The 26156-nt window shown below is 39.7% G+C and overlaps 1 protein-coding gene across 1 annotated transcript; it reads left to right on the top strand.

Moving 5' to 3' along the window:
• Positions 1 to 285: 285 nt before the first annotated feature.
• On the top strand, positions 286 to 25811 carry GLO1 (glyoxalase I). The gene is made up of 6 exons (XM_004739992.3): positions 286 to 477; positions 16365 to 16447; positions 19009 to 19149; positions 19897 to 19964; positions 20861 to 20950; positions 24305 to 25811. The coding sequence occupies exons 1-6, from the start codon at positions 394 to 396 to the stop codon at positions 24391 to 24393; spliced, it is 555 nt and encodes a 184-aa protein (XP_004740049.1). The 5' UTR covers positions 286 to 393; the 3' UTR covers positions 24394 to 25811.
• The last annotated feature ends 345 nt before the right edge of the window (positions 25812 to 26156 follow it).

Genomic DNA, 26156 nt, shown 5'->3' with positions numbered 1-26156 from the left:
TCAGGTTCCAATTTCCTACCAAGTTGCAACAGGGAGGTATGGGTGTTTCCTGAACTTTAACAATTAAACGCCAACAAGATCAACGAGCAATACTGAGAAATCACGCTTTCCACTCGGCAAGATTTTTTTGGTATCTCCCCGACCCCGTCAAGAGCAAGGCACCTTGGGACTTGTAGTCTTGGGGCAGAGTCCTGTGGCCGGAGGGGCTGATTCACTGGGACCCAATCAACAGAAAGCCAACTTGCTCTCCGCGCAGCGATTGGCTGGAAATCAGCGACCGCCCTCTCCGCGGCGCCTTCCCGGCGTCGCGAGTTAAAGGCAGCACCGGGCCGGGAGGAGTGTGGGTGGCTGTCTTGTTTTAGGGACCGTAGTCGGTGAAACAGCACTGCGGCCATGGCAGAACCGCAGCCTGCATCCAGCGGCCTCACCGACGAGGCTGCCCTCGGTTGCTGCTCTGATCCGGATCCCAGCACCAAGGTGAGCGCAGAACCTACTTCTCCTGAGTAGCGGCCCCGGGGCGGGGCGGGGCGGAGCGGAGCGGAGCGGAGCGGAGCGGGGTGTGTGGGGGGAGGCGTGGGAAGCTCATCCTCCGGCTCAGCTAGGCCCGGCTCCGGCGGGGTTCGAACGCCATCCGGCCGCGGCTGCAGCTCCCGCAGCTTGGGGCGGACCAGAATAGGTCGGGTGAAGAGCTAGGGCTAGGGGTGTCCAGTAGGAGATCGTGAGAGGATTCATTTCCCCAGAGAGTGCGACCCTGCTTGCATTAACTTGTTTATTTTGGGACGGTAACTAGAAGCCACGGCCAGCCCCGAATCAGATCCCTTGACTCTGGTGTGCGTGTTCCTCGGGTCAGTAGCTATGGCGGGTGAGAGCAGCTTCAGAACTCGCAGTCCAGGTTCGAAGGTCTCTAATCCATGCTGGCCCCTCCCAGCCTATTCTGGCTTAGGGCTTGACTCCTGCAAACTAATCATGGATCCCGCCGAGTTTAACCGCGCCCCAGAGTTCGCCTTTGCTTGTTTTTTATGGTTGCTCACGGCCACACTTCTGTCCTCCCTGTGCTTGGTGGCCCCAGGAGAAGTGACTGTAATCGTGAAGCTTAGATCCAAGGGGAATCTTGGAGATTCCTTCACCGACCCTCTCATCGAAGCAGAGACCCAGTAAGAGGAATGACCTGTTGCATCCCTCCGGCTTGCTTAACATGTGTGCACTGAGTCAGGGTAACTCACTCAGGTGTGGTGCGTCCACGCTGGCAAGATTTGACACAGCAGCCGCTTGGGGGGTTTATTGCAGTGTCCGTGTCAGTAGACGCCTTTGTACTTTTTTTCATTCGATGGGGGAATTTCTGAATTCCTTAAGGATTGAATATGTGTCGATGAGTTTGCCCCCTGCTTGCTCTTTGTCTTCGGGGTGAAGAGTCAGACACCTCTGATTGCTAAAACCTTTGACTGGCGCCTGGAACTTAGGAGAAATAGTAGTCACTGCAAAGTTCAGGGGGAAGAAAGAAAGAACGAAATACATTTCCTCCTACACTCATTTCCCTTGTATACCGTCTAATGTATTATTATTATGGAATATAAGTACCTAGTTATTTCACATAATATAAACTGAGCCATTCAGTATAAATTAGTGTCCTAGATAACTGGGATTTTGTGTATGGGGCTATTTAAAAAGATTTCAGAGATACCTTTAGAAAATTTGTTAAATACATTTTCTGCATTCTTAACTTAAACTACACATCATTGAAATTTCTCTTGGCTATATGGAGTAATTACTTCTTGAAATTAACAATTTTTGGTCTTGAAATACCATGTGGGGGACATAAAATTGATATGTAGTAGCAGCTGGTATACCTCGAGTGTGCCAGGTCCTGCATTGTTGTTTGAAGTACATTACTTAATGGAGTCCTAGGACAACCCTATGAAGAAGTTTACAAATAAGGAGACTCCAGCATAGAAATATCGAGTAACTTGTCCAGAGAGGCACCTGCACTCTCAGCTTCCACCTTATTCTGCTTCTGAAGTACTGACTTCAGCAATTTTGGAACTTGACACAAAGTAAAGTAAAAGACCTAAGTGAATTAAATTCAGCCTGATGGGGGGTTTGTGGGGTACTGGGATGAACAAAATAAGGTCCCTTCACCAAAAGGACACCAACTCTAACGTAAGACGGAGCTGGGATTAATGTGCTGTTAAATTATAAAGTACCCTGGGAGTGCAAGAAATTTTGGAAGGTAGCCTCTGTGGTATGTTATATACCTGGGATGTTTGATGTTTGAAGACCTACATTCAAATCCCCAGATCTGCCATTGGCTGTAGTGATCTTAGCAGGGCACTGGGGCTGAGTTTGTAAAAGCAATATAAAGAGAGCTGCAAGGAGGATTAAGTGTGTTATTTTTCTCTAAACTATGAAAAGTGATACAGTTCAACTCGGGATCAGGGAGTACATCAGCCAGAAGGTCGGGGTGGGCCTAGGTCTTGAAAGATGAGTAGGGTTCCAGAATCATCTAGGAGACTGAGTTACGTGGGAGGGGACATTGTAGGTGGAAGAAAGACCTGAGCAAATACAGTGAGATACAGAAAGATGCAGTGCAGGCGAGTTACATGTTTCTGAAGTTTAGGTTGTCTAAACAGTGGAGCTGTGGTAGAGGAGGCTAGAATGGGAGGTTGGAGCCTCCCTTTCAGTGAGAGAGCTCTGAATGTCACATCTAAGGAAGCTGGATTTAAATAAGTAGTAGGGAATCATTCAGGGTTTGAAAGCATTTTATAGAGTACTTTGGAGGAATCCAGGCCTGGAGGTGATGAGGCAACCTGAAAGGTTCTTCCAGAAGATGAAATAAGTGGTGAGGGCCTGGTTTGGAAAGGAGAGGGTACTGGTGGTAGAACATCAACTTTCCTATTGTCTGCATCTTTGTCATGAAGGACATTCCTTGGCCAAGGACAGGCCAAGGTATGGCCAAGGAATGTACAGTCATACCACTTCCTGGGTAGTCTTATTGGCCAGCTGTCTTCATGAGGCCAAATACTTCTTTTCCCAAGTGATAATCTCCTAAAAAAAATTTCTTTTATAGTCTCTATCAGTGTCCTTTAATGGAATAATTTGAAGTCTTATCCCATCTGAGTGGTAGGTGATAGGGTCAGGGAAAACTTTGAGTTTTCGTGACACGTAAGCTGAGTTTTACCAAATATAGAGGAAGTATCTAGGTAGAATTGGGTGCAGGGGTAGGTGGAAGAGAGATGGAAAGGAGGAAGGAAGGGGAATGGCCAGATGGATGAATGACTGTTCTAGGCAGAGAGAATCATAGTAAATATAAAAAGTACAAGACCTCAGAGAACTGATGCAGGAATCTACAGATGACACAAGACTGAAGTTGTAAGCAGTGGAAGTTGAGGGGAAGACAATCATCGGGATGCTCAAAGAAAATATGAGCATCCCCCCCCCCCATTATGCTTGTTTTTCTCACCCTGCAAAGATTTCTATTTGGTAAATATATTTTATAATATATATGTTTTATTAGTATGTTTGTGTATATAATTAAAATAAATACATATTTATAGGAGGTACACTCTCTTTTTTTGAACTGATAAAAGTGTACCAAAAACATTCAAAATGAACAGTTTAGGGAAATGCTAACAAGTGATGAATTTAGAGAAGTATGCTGTAACCACATGTGCTTGCCTTTGGGACTTTCCTTTAAAAGCTGTGAAGTACCACTAAAGGAATGGTTTTTATTTTATTTATTTGAGAGAGAGAGAGAGTACGCAGGGTGTCGGGGGAGGAGGGGCCGGGGGACAGGAGAGGGAGAGAATCCCAAGCAGAATAACCCTGAGCATGGAGTCCAATGCAGGGCTCAGTCTCACAACCCTAAGATCTTGACCTGAGCCAAAACCAAGAGTTGGATGCTTAACCTACCCAGGTACCTGGGTACCCCTGAAGTAATGATTTTTGTTTGAAGTAATGATTTTTAATCCAGAAATGACACAGTTGGGTTTCACTATAGGAAGATGACTGTGGTACTTTATGGGGAGGTCAGTGGACTGCATCTAGGTCAGCCTGCAAGAAGCAGAAACCAGGGAGACTAGGACAGTCATCCAGGGAGGAAGTAGTAGCTCAAGAGCACATGAGGAAGATAGTGCTCATTAGAAAGACACCAAGCAAAGAGCCTAAAGGAATTTAAGGAGTCAAGTTGGTAGGACACTTGGGCTGGATTAGAGAGAAGTGGGGAGGGAGAAATCTAGGAAGGCTCCAGGTTTCTGACTTGGGCTGAGAAAGGATTCTAGTGACACTATGCTAAGTACTTTCATGCATTATCCTGTATACTTTGCAATTCAACCCTACAAGCTGAGAACTATAATTATCTCTATTCTAAAGATATGAAAACTAAGGTTCAAGAAAAGTAATGATTTACTTAAGGTAATGGTGGTAGAACCAATATTTGAACCATATTGCTTCTGAACAATTATTTCTCTTACACTCGTGTGTTTTTCCTCCCTTTGCACAAGATTTTTCAAAGGCCTTGTGATCCTGAGGGCTTCTAGGATTTTCCTGTTTTTGTTATCTGTTTTAAGAGCAGTCTGGCAGTTATGTTTCCTAATATCACAGGTAATTTTAAAATTTTAAAAAAATTTCTTTTGTGTCTCCTGGCTGTTTCTGCCTCCCTTATCTGTAGGGTGAGTATACTTGAAGTACAGCTTTGGCTGTTGAGTTATAGAGTGGGAAGGAAAGAACCACATGAAACCAATTTAGATAAGATAGAATAAATGTAAAGGGAGTGGCTGAATTATTTTCAGGAACAATTTATCACATTCTGGCATAGGTTGAGTCAGGCAAATAACACTGGAAAGAGGAAGATAGTGAAGAAAAAAGCATATCAAACCATCTTGTACATCAACCATGTGCTCCAGCTGTTGCATAGAAAACAGTTTTGTTCCCCTCAGATATGCTTGTATTTTCAAAAGGGTCTTTCCAAAAAGGCACTTGTGACCTTAAAAAGTCAGGAAAAAACAAAACTTGATCCATTTTTTGTTTTACAGGAGATGGGATACCTAGGGGTGAAGAGTTAAGCCCTGAACCTTTTGATGAGAATTTGACAATTTGGTTAACTCTAGCTGTTTCCCAAGAAACAGAAATGTTGTTTGTTGCTTAGCAATATTGCTTATGATAAAAAAATAACTTGATAGGTACACTGCATCTGGAAAGGGAGAATTATCAATACCCAATAGGAAGTCATAGCTTTGGGCTTGCCTGAATGTAGTGGCTCTTAAAACTGTCCCTTGTGGAGATTCTGGAAGCTGCGCTGGTGGAGTTGCTACTAGAGGTACTGGTTCCTGTGGTCATAGGGTTCTATACCAGGGTGATTGCTTCTCCTACCCAATGCAGATTTACTCCCTGCCCCTAAGCTGAACAGAATCTCCACAAGGGACAGTTTTAAGAGCCACCACATTCAGGGGGACAGCTAGCCCTGCTGTGTTGCAAGCTGTGTTTTTCTGACCAAAACCCTTTTAGCCTGTGGTTGTCCTGTAAGTCTGAATGTTGAGTTAAAGACTCTGCTCAGGGTAATGCAGTGCTTTTGAAAACTCATTGGGAAAGAGAGTGATGGGCTGCAAAGGGAGTTGGCCTCACTGTTACTAAGGCCAAAACACACACTTTAAGCCAAAGAAATCTTACTATTTCTGAAAATAGATAATGCAAATTTGAAACTTTTCTTGTCTGAAGACTGGAGGTGGTGAAGGCAATGGAGATCCTGATCTTGATTTTGAATAAGATGGAATATCGTACAGAGCCCCTTGGCAACAGTTCTGGAGAGATGAATGTCTTCATCATTAGAAAGAGGCATATGGTGACCAAACATACCTCATTGTTGGGGCAATTGTATAAAATCAATCTGGACACTTTTCTGGGAACATGGAGTACACATACTTTTCCCTGTTCCTCCTGTTAGGTACAGCTACACACTCTAGGCATTTTATATAACATAAACATAGGAAAACAACGAAAGGTGGAGAGAAGAAGGCAGACTAGCTAGTGGCCTTGAGACCCTAGGAGCAACGTGGTGGCCGGCTTCCCCAAGTTTTATTTTTGCCTCATTTAGCCCAAACTTGGAGCTATAGAAATGTCAGTGGATGCAAACAAAACCAAACCAAACCCCATGAAAATCTGCTTTCCATTCACAGGACCAGGAAATAGGTAGTTCCTGATAAGGCAGAAAACTTTTAGACAATAATGGCTACAACCAAACACCACAGAAAAAACTGCGGCTTCATCCCTGCCTGTGCCAGCAAAGGCTGGGTGGGGAGCCTAGTCTTCACCGAACAGGTTGCAATGAGGTGTCCATTCTCCCCCTGCCAGGGTGGGATTAGAGAAAGTTGAATAGGAGGCCATGACTTTAGTCTCATCAGACAATAATAAGCTTTCGCCACTGGATTTATTAATGGAGAAACAGGGGGAACCTGAAATTCTGCCCCACCCCAGCAATGGAAATACTTTAAGATAATTATAAATGGGAGAGAGTAAAGGGAGGTAAAGAGAGGTAAGGTTTCTGTACTTCACTTAAATTGATAAAACAATGACACCAAGTGACTGTGATAACTTATACATATTTGAATGCCTAGAATAACCTAGCGAATGCCTAGAGAAAGCTACACAAAGAGTACATGAGGAAACACTACAGAAAAGTCAAAACTAAATTATAAAAAATGTCTAATAACTTACAGGAAGGCAAAGAAAAAATTGACAGAAAGCAAAAGTAAATAAAATAACCACTTAAGCCCTAGTATTTCAGTAATTACATAAGGTATAAATACACCAATTAGAGATTAGCAGAGTGGATTTTAAAACATGCCCTAACTTACCTCTGTATGAGATAATTATCTAAATTTATTGTGGTGATCCTCTCACAGCATACATGAGTCAAGTCATTAGGCTCTATACTTTAAACTTACACAGTGCTATATGTCTGTAGTATCTCAATATAACTGAAATAAAAGAAAATGAAAACATGCCTCAAATATATGCTGTCTGCATGAAACTCACTTCAAATATAATAAGAGGCAAGTTAAAAGGATGGAATAAGATTATTATGGAAACACTAATCCAAAGAAAGCAGGAATGACTGTCTTCATACCAAATAAAGTAGACTCCAGAGCAAAGAAAGTTATCATAGTTAAAGAAGTATATTTATATAATGATAAAAGGATCAGTTGATCAAGAAGATGTAGCAGTCCTAAATGCACACAAAAACAGCTGCAAGAAGATAAGAAACAAAAAACTGATTTAATGGAAAGAAGAAACAGAAAAAAGTTCCCATTTGTAGTTGAAGATTTCAAAACTCTTCTCTTAACAAATGATAGTACTAGACAGAAAATTAGCAAGAATGTAGACAAACTCTACAACACCATCAGTAAACAAGTGATCAACCTTTAAAGCACACCACCCCAAAGCAACAGAATACACTTTTGTTTTCAAGTGCCCGTTAGAATGTATATCAAGACATATCACGTCATGGGCCCCCAAAACCAACTTCAACACTTTAATATTACTGAAATAAGACAGAGTATATTCTTCGACCACAACAGAATCAAATTAGAAATCAGCAGCAGAAGCATAACAGGAAAAGCTCCCAACACTTGGAAGCTAAATAACATTTTTCTAAATTCGTGGATCAAGAGGAGGTCTCAAGGGAAATTAAAAAAAAAAAAAAATAGATGGAATGAAAACGAGAAAGGAATCTTAGCTAAGACAGCGCTAAGAGGGAAATTTATATTACTAAATGCGTACATTAAGAAAGAGAAGTCTCAGGGCGCCTGGGTGGCTCAGTGGGTTAAGCCACTGCCTTCGGCTCAGGTCATGATCTCAGGGTCCTGGGATCGAGTTCCGCATCGGGCTCTCTGCTCAGCAGGGAGCCTGCTTCCTCCTCTCTCTCTGCCTGCCTCTCTGCCTACTTGTGATGTCTCTCTGTCAAATAAATAAATAAAACCTTTAAAAAAAAAAAAAAAGAAAGAAAGAGAAGTCTCAAATCAGTAATTGGAGTTCCCTCCTCAAGAACCTGGAAGAAGAGCAAAATAACCCAAAGGAAGCAAAAGGAAGGAAATAATAAAAAGCAGAAATCATTGAAATTAAAAACAGAAAATAGAGAAAATCAGTGAAACAAAGCTGGTTCTTTGAAGAAAAAAAAATAGAATTGATAAACTTGCAGCAACACTGACAGAAGACACAAATCACCAGTATTGGGAATGAAATAGGGGATACCACTACAGACCGCAGACATCAGAAAGATAATAAGGGAATTTTAAAAACAACTGTGTCGTGTAAATTTGGCAATTTACATGAAGTGGGCCAATTCCTTGAAAAACACAAACCACTGTAAGTTACCAGTGTGAAATAAATAATGTGAATATCTCTATAACACAAGGGAATTGAATTCGTTATTAAGAATTTTCCAAACAAGATATCTCAAGGCTCAGATGATTTCACTGGAGAATTCTCCCAAACATTAAAGAAAAACAAACATCAATTCTATACAATCCCTTTAAAAATTGAAGAAGAGGAACTCTTCTTGTTTTGTTTTTTTTTAAATGTTTGTACTTTTTCAAATTTTTACTTAAATTCTAGTTAGTTAACATAGTGTAATACTGTTTTCAGGAATTTAATGATTCAGCACTTGCATACAATACCCAGTGCTCATCATCACAAGTGCCCTCCTTAATACCAGTCTCCCATTTAGCCCATTTGCCCACACACCTCCTTCCATCAACTCTGTTTTCTACCTGGTTCATTTTATAAAGCTAGTATTACTCTGATACCAAAAACCAGATGAAGACAGTACAAAAAAAGAAAATTACTAATACTCCTTGTGACTGTAGAGGTAAAAATCCTTGATGAAATATTAGTAAATAGGACGCCTGGGTAGCTCAGTGGGTGAAGCCTCTGCTTTTGGCTCAGGTCATGATCCCAGGGTCCTGAGATCGAACCCCACATTGGGCTCTCTGCTCAGTGGGGAGCCTGCTTCCCCTTCTCTCTCTGCCTGCCTCTCTGCCTACTTATGATCTCTCTCTCTCTGTCAAATAAATAAATTAAATCTTCCCCCAAAAAAGAAATATTAGCAAATATAATCTAGCAATAAATTTTTAAAAATTACCATGACCAAGTGGGGTTTATTCCAGTATCCAGTTCAGTATTCAAAAATCGATCAAAGTAATCATTATATTAGAGGCTAAAGAAGAAAAAAATAGATTTGATAAAATTCAACACCATCCATGTTAAAAAAAATTTTTTTTTTTTCAGAAAAAAATAGGAATGGAGGGGAACTTACTTACTCAACTTGATAAAGATCATCTATGAAAAATACACACTGTACTTAATGGTGGTGCTTTTCCCCTAATTTAGGGGAACATGACAAGGATGTTTGTTCTTACCATACTTATTCAGTCTACTGCTAGAAGTTGTAGCCAGTGCAGTAAGGTAAGAAAAGGAAGTAACAGTCATACAGATTGGAAGGAAGAAATGAAACTGCCCCTATTTGGACATAATTATACATAGGAAATCCTAAGGAATCTATAAAAAACTCTTCCAGGACTAACAAGTGAGTTCATTGACGTCACAGAACAGGAAGAAGATAAACATATAAAAACCAATTTTATTTCTGCATATTAGCAGAAAACACATGACCACCAAGATTAAAAATATAATTACTCAAAAAAATTTCTTAGGTATAGATCCACCCTGTACCAGACTTACATGATGAAAAGTACAGAGTACTGATAAAGATTAAATAAGTGGAGAAACATACTGTGTTTATCGTTGAAAGACTCAGCATAGTAAAGATGTCAATCCTCTACAGATTGATACACATATTTAACACAAACTTTTTTTTTTTGTAGGTAAGATTATTCTAAAACTTCTGTGAAAGGCACATAAGCTAGAATAACTAAATTTTAAAAGAATGAATGGAAGGAATCAGTCTGTCTGATTTTGAGACTTTTCTGTGTAGCTACAGTAATAACTACTTAGTGATATTGGCAGGGAAGACACAAATTAGTGGGACAGAATAGAGAACACAGAAATAGACCCACACTAATACACCCTACAGATTTCCAGTGAAGGTGTGAACGCAGTTCAGGGAGAAAGAATAGGCTTTTCAGCAAATTGTGCTGGAGCAATTGAACATCTCATAGGTTAAAAAACAAGAAAAAATGAAAATTTACCCAAGTTTCACATCCGTGTTGCGCCTTTACAATTTTGTCAGGATGACAGGGCAGACACATAAGATGTGCACTAGAAACATCCTTGATTTTACTGTTAATTTTTTTCAAAGTAGCTTTGAGCTAATTAAATTTGGACAATGCTCTCCCAAAGCCTGATTATTTATAAGGCAAATGAGCAAATCTTTGTTATTACCTAGTACCCATCCCAGAAAACCCAAAGATAGTTTAGATATAAAAGGCGACTTTCATTGTCCAAATTTAGAGCATGAAAAGAAAAGACAAAATTAAGAGTTGTCTGATGAGACAGGACATGAATGTAAGTCCTACTTTTTTAAACACAAAATATTTTATTTTATTTTATTTTGTTTATTTTAAATAATGTTTTAGAACCATAGCAACAAGCACTTATTTTTAGGGGCTTTTTTTTTTTTTTTCTTAATTTACTTGACAGACAGAGATCACAAGTAGGCAGAGAGTCAGGCAGAGAGAGAGAGGAAGGAAAGCAGGCTCCCCGCTGAGCAGAGAGCCTGACGGGGCTCGATCCCAGAACCCTGGGATCATGACCTAAGCCAAAAGCAGAGGCTTTAACCCACTGAGCCACCCAGGTGCCCCCATTTTTAGGGACTTTTTGAGGAAGGATCATTTAGGTGTTTACCAAGGTACAGAGCTGACAGAATATGCTGGTGATAAAAAGCAAACTATTAGCATAGAATAACTTGAGCCTTTTATAAAAAGCAAGCTCTGCTTGTTTTTTATATCCTCCAAATAACATTTTTGTAGCAAAGGATTCATAAGCCTGTTTTTCATGAATAATTCCACTAATATTGAATATACATTTAATTTTTTTGCCATGTATAGACTTCTTTTAAGGTTGAAAATGGCATTAGAGTGTATATATATATTTTTAAAGATTCTGTGTATTTGGCACAGAGAGAGAAAGAGTGTGCACGCAAGCGTGCAGAAGCAGGGGGTGCGGCAGAGGGGGAGCTATGGGAGCCTCGATCTCAGGACCCTGGGATCATGACCTGAGATGAAGGGAGACATTTCACCGACTAAGCCACCCAGGCGCCCCTAGAGTGTGTATTTCATCTACACATTTACTTGGAAATAATTTTATTATATGATTCTTCTCAGATGGCACAATGCTGTATTTTTCCATTTTCTCTCTTTTTTGAAAACTATTTTTTCAGCTTTATTGATATATAATCAATATATAATAATGTATAAGTTTAGGGTGTACAATGTGTTGATTTGATATACATACACTGCAAAACAACTACCACAATAAGGTTAGTTAATGTGATCATCTCACATAGTTACTTTTTTTATGTGTATGTGCTGACAGCTTTTATGATCTGCTCTCCTACAACTCTCAAGTATACATACAATACAGTATTGTTAACTATGTATAGACTTTTTTTTTAAGATGTTATTTATTTGACAGAGAGAGAGCACAAGCAGGGGTAGCAGCAGAGGGAGAGGAATAGACTCCCCACTGAGCAGGGAGAATGATGCGGGACTCGATCCCAGAACCCTGGGATCATCACCTGAGCTGAAGTCAGATGTTTAACCACCTGAGCCATCCAGGAGCCCCATGATGTATAGACTTTTAAAAGTTCATTTTAATATTCATTTATATGTGTGTATTTAGATAGTTTTAGTACATAGCCATGTTAATAGAATTTATGTTTAATAAAATTAGAGACTTAATATTACTTTTAAGATGTAATTAATCTGAATATCCTATTAAATAAACCATACAAGTATATATCTTTTTAAACTTAATATACATGTGAATGCTCCCTGCCATTTAATACACCTCTAGAGCAGCATTTTTTTTTAAAGTTTGTATCTGTGCTTTTTTTTTTTTTTTTAAAGATTTTATTTATTTACTTGACAGAGATCACAAGTAGGCAGAGAGGCAGAGAGAGAAGAGGAAGCAGGCTCCCTGCTGAGCAGAGAGCCCGATGTGGGGCTCGATCCCAGGACCCTGGGATCATGACCTGAGCCGAAAGCAGAGGCTTTAACCCACTGAGCCACCCAGGTGCCCTAGAGCAGCATTTTAAATGTATTCACAATATTCTGTTATGCTGTGTCATTATTTGTCTAATTTCTTGGTTGTTAGAGGCAGTTTAGCCAAGGTTGTTGAAAGCAAGGTCTTTGGAACCAGACTGCTTTTTCTCTGACACTTACTCTCTCAGCAGAGAGAGTGGGCATGGTAATAATACATATTTCATAGGGTTGTTGTGAAGATTATGAGTTGATTTCTGTAAATCACTTAGAACAGTGTCTGGCATGTCCACAATAGCCAAACTATGGAAAGAACCTAGATGTCCATTAACAGATGAATGGATAAAGAAGATGTGGTATATATACACAATGGAATACTATGCAGCCATCAAAAGAAATGAAATCTTGCCATTTGCGACAACATGGATGGAACTAGAGCGTATCATGCTTAGTGAAATAAGTCAAGCAGAGAAAGACAACTATCATATGATCTCCCTGATATGAGGAAGTGGTGATGCAACATGGGGGCTTAAGTGGGTAGAAGAAGAATCAATGAAACAAGATGGAATTGGGAGGGAGACAAACTATAAGTGACTCTTAATCGCACAAAACAAACTGAGGGTTGCTGGGGGGAGGGAGGTTGGGAGAAGGGGGTGGGATTATGGACATTGGGGAGGGTATGTGCTTTGGTGAGTGCTGTGAAGTGTGTAAACCTGGTGATTCACAGACCTGTACCCCTGGGGATAAAAATACATGTTTATAAAAAATAAAAAATTAAAAAAAAAAAGAACAGTGTCTGGCACGCAGGTACTATGTTGAGTGTAATGGTTTTTTTCTCTTTTTTTTCGGTAATGTTGGATGCAGCTTGATTGTAAAGAAACATTATAGTGAAAGTTCATTTACTCATTCAACAAATATTTATTGGGAATCTACTCTATGCCAGATTCCGTTTTGAGGTGAATCAGTAAACAAAACAAACGCTCTTGTTTTTATGGAGTTTATATTCTAATAGGGAAAGAAAAACAATAAAAGATAAACATAGTAAATAGCATATTGCATGGTGACAAGTACTATGGAAAAAGAAAATGAAAAAAAGGGGTAAGTGGAGAGTTAGAGTAGTCAGTTGAAGGCCTCATTGGGAAGATGACATTTGAGCAGAGTTAAAAAGATTAGAAGTGGCTCTGGGGAGGGGCACCTGGCTGGCTCAGTTGGTAGAGCTTGGAACTCCTGATCTCAGGGTCAGGAGTTCAAGCCTCACATTGGGTGTGGAGCCTACTTATGAATAAAGATTTTTAAAAAACAGAGAAGAGGAGTGGCTCCAGGCAAAGAGCCTTCCAGCAAAGGTCTAGGTGACCTGCTGAAGACAACAGTGAAGTTGAGTGACTGGGCAGGAGAAGGGGTGAGTGAGGCAACCAGGGCCAACCATCGAGGGCCCTCATAGGGACTTTGGCTTTAACTGAGTGAAATGGGGAGCCTTCTCAGAGTTTTTGAGTGGAAGAGTGAACTGGATTAACTTTTAAAACTTCCTCAAGGGACGCCTGGGTGGCTCAGTTGGTTAAGCAGCTGCCTTCAGCTCAGGTCATGATCCCAGCGTCCTGGGATTGAGTCCCACATCGGGCTCCTTGCTCAGCAGGGAGCCTGCTTCTCCCTCTGACTCTGCCTGCCTCTCTGCCTGTGCTCGCTCTTGCTCTCTCTCTCTCTCTCTCTCTGACAAAAAAAAATAAATAAAATCTTTAAAAAAAAAAAAAGACTTCCTCAAGAATAGGTTTTAGGGGACAAGGTGAGAGAGAAAAGTACCAGCAAGTCTGGGTGGGAGGAGGGGTTGATGGGATCAGGGTGCTAACGGAGAGTGAGAAGTGTAGAATCAAAGAATTTAGGGAAATTAGCTTTATGTCCAATTTTAGTATGTGCTGCCTAAGCGAGCACTAGCTTTATGTCCATGAAAGGACAGTTTTGCTGATAGAATTGACAACTAATAGCTTAATGGTATGTGAGGGGACAAAAAACTCATTAAAAGAGTAAAATAAAGACAGGAGTTCCAGGGACCATCTCAATATAGGAAAAGTAGCGGTAAATGTACCAGGAGCTCCTATATTACATTGTAAGACAACAATTCATGTTTATAGAAATGTCCCTGAATCATGAAAATAAGGAAGTTCCACACATTTTTAAAGCAAATAACTAGATAGGTTTTGTGTATGCAGTAGTAACTAATATTTTTCGGGTAGTTTTAGCCACTTGTGTATAGATCCCACTTACCAAAGTTCAAACGGTGCCTTGTTTTAATCTGCACTAACCAAGAATATGAAGTTGAATTGTATTTGCTGTATTTTGATCTCCCTTCATTGCAGTTACAGCATGACTTAGGGGGTGCTTTTGTGATTTTGTTCAGTGGGGAAAACCAAGACCTCATTGTGACCTGGATGTCAAGAGCTGCTTTTCCTTTTTTTAGTTCTTGCTGAAACTAAGACTTTCAGGAGTACAAATATTTATTGGGAATCTACTCTATGCCAGATTGCCTTATATGTAATAATAAGCTGTGAATGAAGAATGAAATTATTATATTCATTGAGATCTGCTTATTAAGATAAAGTAGTATTTAGGCTAGTTTTGTTTTAATTGAGAATTTTAATGCTTAAAATAAGAGTACATTTTGGTTACTTAAAAATTTAACAAAATAGAGGGGTGCCTAGGTGGCTCAGAGGGTTAAGCCTCTGCCTTTGGCTCGAGTCAAGGTCTCAGGGTCCTGGGATCGAATCCCACATAGGGCTCTCTGCTCAGCAGGGAGCCTGCTTCCTCCTCTCTCTCTGCCTGCCTCTCTGCCTACTTGTGATCTTTCTCTCTGTGTCAAATAAATAGATAAAATCTTTAAAAAATAATTTAACAAGATAGAAAAATACTTTCTAATGATGCTGAATGAATAAAATACATTTGTGTTTATATGATGTGAGTTCCACGGGAGAGATGTCTATATGTCTGCAAAGGGAGAGTTCAGAATTTTGGGGCCTGTTTGTCAAGCTGTGGGTATAAGAGGAAAAAATCTGTTAGGAAGCACAAATGTAGTGAACGGACTCATAGTTTGGAAGGCATCTATGGTAGAAAGAGACCTGAACTTAGTAGACAATTTGATCACCTCAGGTGTATTTCTCATCTGTAAAATGGGGATATTAATACTTATAAATAGTAATGCTGCATAGTTTCCAAATGATGGAAAGTATTATTAATGCCATTAATAATCTTAATTCCATGAATTAAAATACCTTCTTCTCATGATGTCAAGCCTTTTGTTTCCTGATTTGTAAATTGGACAGTTTCACAGTGGAGTTAGAGACAGTAACTTTTTTTTATTTAAGATTTTATTTATTTGACAGAGTGAGACAACGAGAGAGGGAAAACAAACAGGGGAGTGGGAGAGGAGAAGCAGGTTTCTTGCCGAGCAGGGAGCCTGATGCGGGGCTGGATCCCAGAACTCTGAGATCATGACCTGAGCTGAAGGCAGACACTTAACAACTGAGCCACCCAGGTGTCCCGAGACAGTAACTTTTTAAGCTTTCAGTTATTTTAGTAATCTAGGATCTTGTGAGTAACTTTTTGCTATGGTTACCAATAGATTTGGAAAGGCATTTTATGCATTCATTTAGCACATTTTACAGTAATTAAATTCTTTATTTGTAACATCAGTATCTCATTTTGGGTTGTCCAAAAGCAGACTGGACTATTTGGTTGTAAGTAGTTTATTTGGCAGGCAGTCAGAGAATGCAATAAAAAGTATGTGGAAGTGTGTTACCCTTGAGGGCGACTGGGCTGTCATCCTGCAGGGATGTCTCTGCATGACTGTAGAATTGTCCCACTAAGGGCCAGGGGAGCCAGGTTTTTTATCCACTGTCGGTTATTTGGAGGGTGTGAACCACCTCCCTGGCCCTTTGGGCCTGCCCCACACAGGGGCCTACTCTCGTGACCAGAAGCATCCTTGGGCAGAGAGCTGTAGGCAGTGTAAGTGGTAGGTGTGGGGACCAGGCAAGGCTGAGGGGACAAAGTTGTTTTCTTCTGAAACATTGTGTTACAGAGGCAGACTGTATCCTCCAGTGGAAAGCTTGATTAACGTTGGTGACAAGTGCCAGATATCACACCTGTTTGATACGTGCTCTTTTTCCTTAGGATTTTCTGTTGCAGCAGACCATGCTACGAATTAAGGATCCTAAGAAGTCATTGGATTTTTATACTAGAATTCTTGGAATGACGTAAGTAAACTATTTACTGGTGCCTGTAATGTTTAAATGCATAACTTTGCAAATACTGGAATTGTTTCCAGATCCATTTAAAAAATGGCTTACGCTTTTCTTCAGAAATCACAGAAGTCCTTTTGGCCAGGTGTCTGGACTGGGCTCACTGGCCGAGTACTTGGGTGTTCTCACCCTCCTTTCTCTCTGAGAGTTGTTTGATCCTTAATGTGTTCAGATCCTTTTAATGTTACAGCCTCTTATTTACTTTGGAAAAGATAGAGTTATAAAAATGCATTACTTATAAAATGAATGAGTTAGCTTAAAATTGGTCACCTGTCTCATTTTTATGGGATGTATTCTCTTTTCCTGAATAGGTAGTATCCACTGATCTTGTGGTTCTCAAAGCATATTTGTTTATTTTTCTTGATTTGTTTCCCTGAATAACATGAGGGGTTTTTCTTTGTTTCTGACAATATAGATACATAAAGAATGAAATGATTTTGAATTGACTGCCTGGATAGCCTCCGTTGACATTGAGAGAAAAATTCAAGTAATACAGTATATGTTTGTTTAGAAAATCTGACCGGTTCAGAAAAATACAAAATAAAAAGCAGTCGCCTCCCTTTCCCAGTCCTTGTCCTCAACAATAACTGCTGTTAGCAGTTTGTTATAGTTCTTTCCAGAAAAAGTAGTTCAGCAAATGTTTACAGCATATGTAAAAGACAGAGTAAAACAAATACATTGAACACTCAGCATTTGCCAGACATTTTACATGTTTTTCATTCAGTCTCCACAGTAGCTCACAAAACTGTTTATATTCCCCATTTTACAGATGAAGGAAGAAGCCAGAGTTTAAAGACATTAAGTTACTGGCCCCAAATGCCACAATGGGCACACATGGCGGAGGGGGAATTCAAATATAGATCTGATTGACTTCAGTGTTGACCTTGTTTTTCAAGAGCCCCCAAATGGGGTGCAACTTGACATTATACTGTAAGATATGCTTGCTGAGATAAGTGGGTTACAACAGGTTCATTTGCTCCAGTTCCCACCTGATTGGTGTGCAAGGCTTGTGCAGTCTGCTTTAGTAGGTGCAGAGATAGTTTTCATGACCTTATTATAAACATGTTCGAGTAAATCTTACTTGTGGGAAGTCAGCGCTGGGTCTCAGTGGGCCAAGGTGTATTACATAGCAGTGATAATTAAAAGAGCTTAGAAACCTTCCATTTGCTAGGTACGCTTCAACCATTCTCTCTTATTGATTATAAATAAAGTTATCTCTGAGCATTTAGTTCTCAATAATCTAAATGAAATTGTATTGTGTCCATCCTCATTCTACTCTACTCCTTGCAGAATAATGGTATACTTTTTAAATTTATTTATAGGCCATGACTCGAACTATCTTTTTGGCAAGGGGAGGGGCTGAGGGTGAAGAAGAGAGTGGGACAGTCTTAAGCAGGCTCCATGCCCAGTGTGGAGCCCAATGCAGGGTTCCATCTTCTGATCCTGAGATCATGACCTGAGTTGAAATCAAGAGTCAAAAACGCTTAACTGACTGAGCTACCCAGACACCTCTTCAACCATCTTTTTTTTTATATATATAAGAATTTATTTATTTATTTGACAGACAGAGATCACAAGTAGGCAGAGAGGCAGGCTGAGAGAGGAGAAAGCAGGCTCCCTGCCGAGCAGTGAGCCCAGAGCAGGACTCCATCACAGAACTGGGAGATCATGACCTGAGCCGAAGGCAGAGGCTTAACTCACTGAGCCACCCAGGCACCCTTCACCCATCTTTTTGAAAACTTCAGGATGGTAGTTCATTCACTCTTTGTCTCTTCTCAGTCTCTTCCTTTCCACTGGCCCTTTTCCCTCAATCGACGAACAAGCTGAAATCTTTATTCTAGCATAATTCTTTCCTTCTGCTCTTTCCCATCATCACCCATCATCTGTATAGGTCAACTGTGCTTTCTTACTTCCCCTTGTCTCCCATCAGGGCCATCTGGCTTCTTCTGCCCCTCTCCTGAAACTGCCCTCAGGACCTCTCCATGTTTAGTCACCTGTTTACAGTCTCAATATTGTATGACCTTTCTGCAGTATTTCCTATGTTTAACCACTATATCGTTGACATTCACGTCTTTTGTGACATTCATCTGTCCTTCCTTCTCTCTTACCACCTATCCTCAGTTCCTTTTCCTAGGAGTTTTGGCATAGTAAGATATTTGACTTAACTGAATGTCATATATCTGAAAGAACAATAAGGAAATGCATCATATTTTTTTTATCAAAAATGGACAAAATTTTCTTTGAAGATACCTTTGCCACATAAACAAGTACCGTAATTCCAGCTAAATTTCATTATGTTTGAAGAATTATAAAAGTTTGTTTTGTGAAAACTTTTTTATTTCACTGATATTTACAAATGAATTTTTAAAATGAGATATTTTCATTGATTTCCCACTGCTCTTCCTATTAAATGGGTTCATATTATTCTTAGTAAAACTTGAATATTGTCATGTTGATTTTAATATGAGTCAGCCTTTCCTGTTGTTAATTGATTTTGGCTTGTTGTTTAATTTCAGGCTACTCCAAAAATTAGATTTTCCCACTATGAAATTCTCACTCTATTTCTTGGCTTATGAGGAAAAGAATGACATCCCAAAAGATAAAGATGAAAAAATAGCATGGGTATTCTCCAGGAAAGCTACACTTGAACTGACACAGTGAGTATCAATTTTTATCTTTCTGTATAGTTTGCATTTTTATAAACCTTCTTTCCTTACTTACAAGCTTAATTAAACCAGGTCCGCCTAATCACTTTGCATTTGTAACAGCTTGAGTCTTTAAGGTCTTCGTAATTCCGGCATTTTAGGAATGTTGTTTTATTCTTTATGTTGTTTCTGTGTCCTTTGGAATAACTAATGAAAGAGCATTTATTTCAGGATTTTTGATTTAGTGTGCCACTGATTCAAAACAGCTCTGGAATCAGACAGACCTAGACATGAGTGTTGGCTCTGATGAGACAGCTCTGTGACCCTGAACACGTTGTCTCCTCCTTTGGTGGCAGTCTCATTCATGAAATGGAGACTCAACTCTTAGCCCATGGAGCTGTTTGGAAGATATTTTAATGAGATCAAAGAAATAAATAGATCAAATAGATATAATAGATCTATTTGATCAAATAGATGAAATCAAATAAATAAATAGCCTCTATAAAGTATAATAAATGACAGTTGCTACTGTTATCGTTATTGTTATCCAGATGCCTGGTTTTATTGTCTCCTTAGTCTAATTAAAATCATATTTTCCCATTTGCCTTTTCTGTAGTTGAAACCTAAATATTTACAGTAGCAAAGATGAAACCAAGCATATGAAGTTGCATACATACATGCTAAGATTTCAGAGAGATTATTGCAGCAGAATATCTGTTCTACAGGTCACTTGTAATTCTGTTTTCCTTCCTTTTGTAGCAATTGGGGCACAGAAGATGATGAGACCCAGAGTTACCACAGTGGCAACTCAGACCCTCGAGGATTCGGTACGTTGGCCTGTTCCTGTGCTGTATACATGGATTTGTGTGATTTGTGCGTTGGGCACTTAATAAGAATAATCAGCTTCTTCGTGTGGTATTGTCTTTCTGTGACTGACTTGTTTCGCATGGCATTATGCTTATAGATCTTTGTCCATGTTGTTGCAAATGGCAGAATTTCACTTTTCCATTGTATGTATATGTATTAATATTGATGGACAGTTGGGTTATTTCCAAAATTTGGCTGTTGTAAGTAATTTTGCAGTAAACATAAGGGTACATATGTGTTTTTGGAAAAAAGAATAATCAACTTCTTAGGAGTATGGCTGTTTTATTTTTCCATAAGAATTTTATTTAGGAGTTAATTTCATAGTCTCCATCTAAACCCTACATTTACTCTCACAATGATTTCACTTCTCAGTCTCAGGAGTATATTTCCAGTAGACTTTTTAATTTAAAAAACTAAAACCAAGGTTGCTAATAATCCCCCTTTCTGTTAGCATACACTTCTGCCCTGATCTAGAATCTCTCAGTCAAGATAACAGGATTGCAGACTTAAATTGGCTGCTATATAGTCAGTGGCTCCAGCAAACCTATTAAATATGAGTAAATGACTACTCTTTCTCCATAGTTATTCTTAACAGATTGAACTATACATGAGCCCAGTATTGGGCTTACTTGAGATAATGTATAAGTCTGAGCTACTAATTAGCTTATTATACGCAGCCAGTTAGACTTAGAGTCTTGTTTTTTAATACAAGTTTTGAACTTTATTTGGTTCAGTCAGTTTTCAGGTGCCTTATGTTTTGAAACAAACTCGTTTTGGAGGCTAGTTGTGGCCCTTGGATACCCTGCAGTAATTATTTCTTCCTTCTGTCCACCTTGTTTGGGGGTGGCCACCAAAGGTCACATTGGAATTGCTGTTCCTGACGTACATGGTGCGTGTAAAAGATTTGAAGAACTGGGAGTCAAATTTGTGAAGAGACCTGACGATGGTAAGTCTGCTGCTTGCTTTCTCCCGGCCTCTCCTCAATTAACTAATGTACATGAAGTAGCCACAGAGAGTACTGTTGTAGTAGATCCTTCTGCTTGCAAGTAACTTTGAGGAAGTCTGCTTCAGCCAGCTTAAGGAAAATAATAGAATTCTTGGAAAAATACCTGGGTATCTTAGGGAACTAAAGCAGCAAGTAGGGTGGCTTCAAAGGGGACTAGATGCAGTCTGGAGAGCTGACAGAAACCTGGGCTCTCTCCCCACCCTTTGACCTTACCATATTCTCACTGGCCATTGATTCTCACTATTTCAGAGTGTACCTAGCCACCCCAAAATAAGTTCCTTAAGGCTAATGTTAATCTGATTTTAATATAAATACACCACATCTCCTTAGTAAATGGCTGGTCTTTCATTTTTATTCTTCTATAACCATTGTATGTCCTTATGTTTAGGTATCTATTTAGAAATAGTAGTGTACGTATCTAGATTTTGTTGGATTTATATATATTGTAACTATTCTTCTTAGATCTGTTTCTGCCAGCATATTAATTCAATTTTTATTTGAAACATTTCACATTTCATTTTAATCCTTTTTTTTTCAATTAAGAGATTTGATATCCAGGGGCACCTGGGTTGCTCAGTCATTAAGCTTCTGCCTCCGGCTCGGGACGTGATCCCAGGGTGCGGGGATTGAGCCCCGCATCAGGCTCCCTGCTCAGCGGAATGCCTGCTTCTCCCTCTCCCATTCCCCCTGCTGGTATTTCCTCTCTTGCTGTGTCTCTCTGTCAAATAAATAGATAAAATCTTAAAAAAAAAAAAAAAAAGAGAGAGATTTGATATCCAGATACCTTCCCAGACCAGGATATTACTGATTTATTTTTCCTTTTTCTTTGGCCTGGGCTTTTATTTATTTATTTTGCATTTTTAAGTTATCTTTGCACCCAGCCTGGGGCTCAGTCTTAAAATCCTGAGATCAAGAGTTGCATGCTCTACCAGCTGAGCCAGCCAGGTACCCCCTGGCCTTGGCTTTTTTTTTTTTTTTTTTTCTTTAATATATATATCAAAGTCCTTTTCTCTGTGTAGCTCTTGCAGCATCTTTTGGGTTTTTCTGTCCCTTTATTAAGTATCTCAACCAAAACTGTTTTCAGAGGGTTTTTTGTGAGGCAAAACTTTTGAAGCTTTGTAAGCCTCAGACCCATATCTTTGTATCTGAATGACAGTTTTATTGAATATAAAATCTTAGGTTTATTTTCTTTTGATCTTGAAAATATAACTCCATGGTCTTATTTTTCTATCCAGTGTTGCTATTGAAAAATTGGCTGATTCAGGTTGTCTTCTGTTTCGCTCTGGTTGCTTTTGTTATATTTGTTATTTCTTTTTTCTTATTCTAGGAGATTTCCTCACACTAGCATACCAGTTAGCTAATCTTTCCTCTTTTTCCTATCTGTTCTGAGAGTCATCTTTTATGTTCTCATCTATTGTATTCTGAATTGCAGCTATAATGATTTTGATCCCTAGTTTTTGCTCAGTTCCTTAAACATTTTCTTGTTCTTGTTTCATATTGGTAATAGCTCATACCATTCATCACTTTTACATGTTTTAATAGCTCTTGGGCCGTTGGTTTAATATTTGTTCTTCTATTTGAATCTGTCATCCACTGTTTGTTTTATGGTTATGTTCCTCAAATTCTTGTCACTTTGATACCTGAGGAGTTCTTGTCATTGCAACTATTATTATTCTGGTGCATCAGGCAGTGTGAATGGGGAGAAGCTAGACCCCAGTCTTTAACAGCCCCCATGCTCTCAGGAAGATGGGCCCCGCAGAGATCCCTAGGCACCTGACAAGAGTTAAACACCTTGCATTCTGCACAACAGCTCTTCAGTCACAGCTTCTTCCCCTCTGTCCCTCAGAGAGGAGGCAGGAGACCCTTCTTCTGAGGTGGTCATTCCCTAACTGTGATTGTGTAGAAAGTGAAGGCTGGGGAGATCAGTTGGTTTTCACCTATTTCTGTCAGTTTCTCAAGGGCATAAGACTTCCGTACTACCCTTATTTACTCCTGAGGGCATCTGAACCTGTCGTTTGAACCTCCCCTAATGTGGGGGCAGGAGCTGATGCCTAAGACACTAGGAGGAGGAACAAGAGCCAAACTAATAAAACCCCTTCTGTTTATTCTCCCACAGCCATAATGGACTGCTTTCTGGTCCAGGCCAAAACTATCCATTTCCAAATGGACCAGGTTAAAACTGTTACCCCAGCCCACTTCTTCCTCTCCCCAGTCACCACCCTAGTTCTCACTTTTTTTTCCTCCCATTTTCCAGATATGTTCCTCTGGGGTTGATCTTGGGAAAAAGAGCCAGAGAGAGATAGGGGTCAGACTCTTTTAGCATCTTGGTCCCAAAATAGTTGCTGAGGTCACATTTTTCCATTTAAGCAAACAACTCTACTATTAGGCCAACGAGCCTCTCAATCCCAGTTATGAATTCCTAGGAGAAAGACTGACAGAGCTGAGGGACCTAGAATAGTGTTTAAAGAAGTCATTATGACCCAAGCCTCTGGGTCTTTCTGCTGTGTGGGTATGCCATGTTACCTGCTCAAACACCTGTTTTCTTTTCTTCTTTAAAGTAAAACAATCTTGGGGTGCTGGGTGGCTCATTCAGTCAAGCTTCTGACTCTTGGTTTGGGCTTAGGTCATGATCTCAGAGTCCCAGGATTGAGCCCTACATTGGGCTCTGTGCTCAGCATGGAGTCTGCTTAAGATCTCCCTCTCCCACTGCCCCTCCCCTGCTTACACACTCTGTCTCTCAAATAAAAAAAATCTTTTATTTTATTTAATTTACATATTTGACAGAGAGAGAGCACAAGCAGGCAGAGTAGCAGGCAGAGGGAGAGGCAGAAGCAGGCTTCCTGCTGAGTAAGGACCCTGACACAAGGCTTGATCCCAGCACCCTGGGATCATGACCTGAGTCAAAGGCAGTTGCTTAACCAACTGAGCCACCCAAGTGCCCCTCAAATAATAAATAAAATCTTAATAAAATAAGACAATCTCTGTAACTACTCAACGGGTAGCATGAACTGTATCATGAAGGTGAAATAAAAATAAGGTGCCTAAAACTGCAGCCAGTTACAGATTTTATTTCAGGAGAGTTGGTTCCCAGCTGTGTGTGGAAGGTAACTATGTTAGTCATTCTGAAACGCATGCATTTGGGCAACACTGACAATAGAATTGTTTAAAATTAAAACTATAAGCAAAATAATGTACTTTTTAAAATGCAAATTAAAATTTGGATTAATAAAAAATGTTTTTAATTTTAAATTTTTAAAAAGTCTCTTTTATAATTAAATTCATTTCATCTTACAGGTAAAATGAAAGGCCTGGCATTTATTCAAGATCCCGATGGCTACTGGATTGAAATTTTGAATCCTAACAAAATGACAACTATCATTTAGTTCTGTGAGAATACTGCTTTGTGATTTTAGTGAAGACCTTGTGGGAGGTAAAAAAGGAAATGGTGTAATTCAAGATAGACAACAGAAACATCTAGGACTAAAGAATCATTGTCCCAATTCAGATTATTCTGAAGTCCATTCCCCTTTTCTATTTCAGCCTATGTTTTTCACCTAATAATTCAGTCACTGTGGTTTTAAAGTAGTGCTTTGTCTTATGTCCTTGAATGTAGTTAAATAACTTTACTTTTTTATGTAATAATTAGAACAGTTCCTTTCAGAGGCTGCATTTGCCTTTTTTCTCCTATGTGTGATTTCTCAACAAGTCTGCCTTTGAATCATCATTCTCAAAAAAAAAAAAAAAATTAACAAGTTTTTGTTGTGGTTACCTTCTGGGGTTTCAATTCCTCAGAAATACCTTTTCACAATGAAAAGTAAAGAACACTGAACAAAAATGAAACTTCATGTATACTTCAAATAGTATAAAGTGTTTATTTCACAAAAGAGAAGGTAGTCTTGGGAGCAAGTCAGAATCAGACTGACAAGGATGTTGATAGAAAAGCTAATTTCTTCTTACTTACAAAGTACTTTCTAAGCTCAAGGACTAACCTCTTTATTTGGGGATGGGGCGGTAGATGGGAAGAATATTTACTGGTGTGCAGAGACTGGGCTAGGCTGTCACTGTATCTCATTTAATCCTCCCAGCTCTCCTCTATCCTGTGAGAAAGAAGGCAGGCTAGACATGGAAAATAACTTTAATGAATTAAGGCAGTATTATAAATAGGCTCAAGTACTTGAGACCTGATTCTCATTTTTAGTATTAAGATTGTACTTCAAAAATTAGTACCTCACAAGACCTCCTCCACTCACCTCTGCTGTGAAAACCGTCAGTGAGTTTGAATGTTGTCCTCTCAGCACTGGGGCCCGAGCACCAGGATGAGGGAAGGAGCGGCGGAGGAAGTCTGTAGTACATGGCGGTTCTGGGGACACCTGCTTATCCCTGGGCAAGCCATGCCTGTGTTACTTCATTACTCAAAGAGCCCCTACCCCAAGGTCTTTCTGTTGCCAGTAATCATTTAGGATAAATGATGTTCAGCAAAAACATTACTTAGTTATCAGGAATCAGCTCAGTGGTCTTTCTTGCCATGATTGATATTTAATGGGTTTTAAAAAATCAAACTGATTTTGACAATCTCATGGCCCAGAGAAACAAAAACATCTGGTTGGTGGTTTACCTAACATTTAGATTTTCTGTAGACTCTAGCGGAAGACCTTTGGATAGGCTGTGCTGACTGCTATTTCCACTGCTAGAAGCACTTAACATTTCCTTTTTGGGTGGAATGGATTATGTGAGCAATTCAAACAAAGAGCAGTACTTACAGACTAAAAGAAAATAAATTCTCAGATAAGACTGTGTTTAATTTGTGAACTGACCAGCATATTCTTTATAAAAAGGCCGGCAGTGGGGCACCTGGGTGGCTTAGTTGGTTGGGCATCGACTCTTGGTTTCAGCTCAGGTCCTGAGCTCATGGGCCCTAGGATTGAGCCCCAAGTAACCTCCACACTCAGTGGGGCGTCTGCTTGAAGATTCTTTTCCTCTGCCCCTCCCCCTACTTTCATATGCCCCACTCTTTCTCTCTCTCTCTCTCTCATACATAAATCTTGAGAAAGAAAAAGAAAAAAAGCCTGCAATGATTTGAAAGGGCTTGCAGGTTCATCTCAGCTGGGAAACTGTAATTCTGTCTGTCCTGCAAAGCAGATAGTTT

The sequence above is a fragment of the Mustela putorius genome, unplaced genomic scaffold, assembly GCF_011764305.1.
Source record: "Mustela putorius furo isolate JIRA1106 unplaced genomic scaffold, ASM1176430v1.1 tig00003983_pilon_pilon_pilon, whole genome shotgun sequence".
NCBI classification, from domain to species: domain Eukaryota; kingdom Metazoa; phylum Chordata; class Mammalia; order Carnivora; family Mustelidae; genus Mustela; species Mustela putorius.
This window is presented reverse-complemented; position numbering and strand designations above follow the sequence as displayed.

What these genes read in the sequence shown, in the direction of transcription:
- GLO1 (XM_004739992.3), top strand. Translation starts at nt 394, where the DNA reads ATGGCAGAACCGCAGCCTGCATCCAGCGGCCTCACCGACGAGGCTGCC. An exon ending in GCTACACTTGAACTGACACA is followed by an intron (nt 19,150 to 19,896) that starts GTGAGTATCAAT and finishes TTCCTTTTGTAG; the next exon opens with CAATTGGGGCACAGAAGATG. An exon ending in TGTGAAGAGACCTGACGATG is followed by an intron (nt 20,951 to 24,304) that starts GTAAGTCTGCTG and finishes TTCATCTTACAG; the next exon opens with GTAAAATGAAAGGCCTGGCA.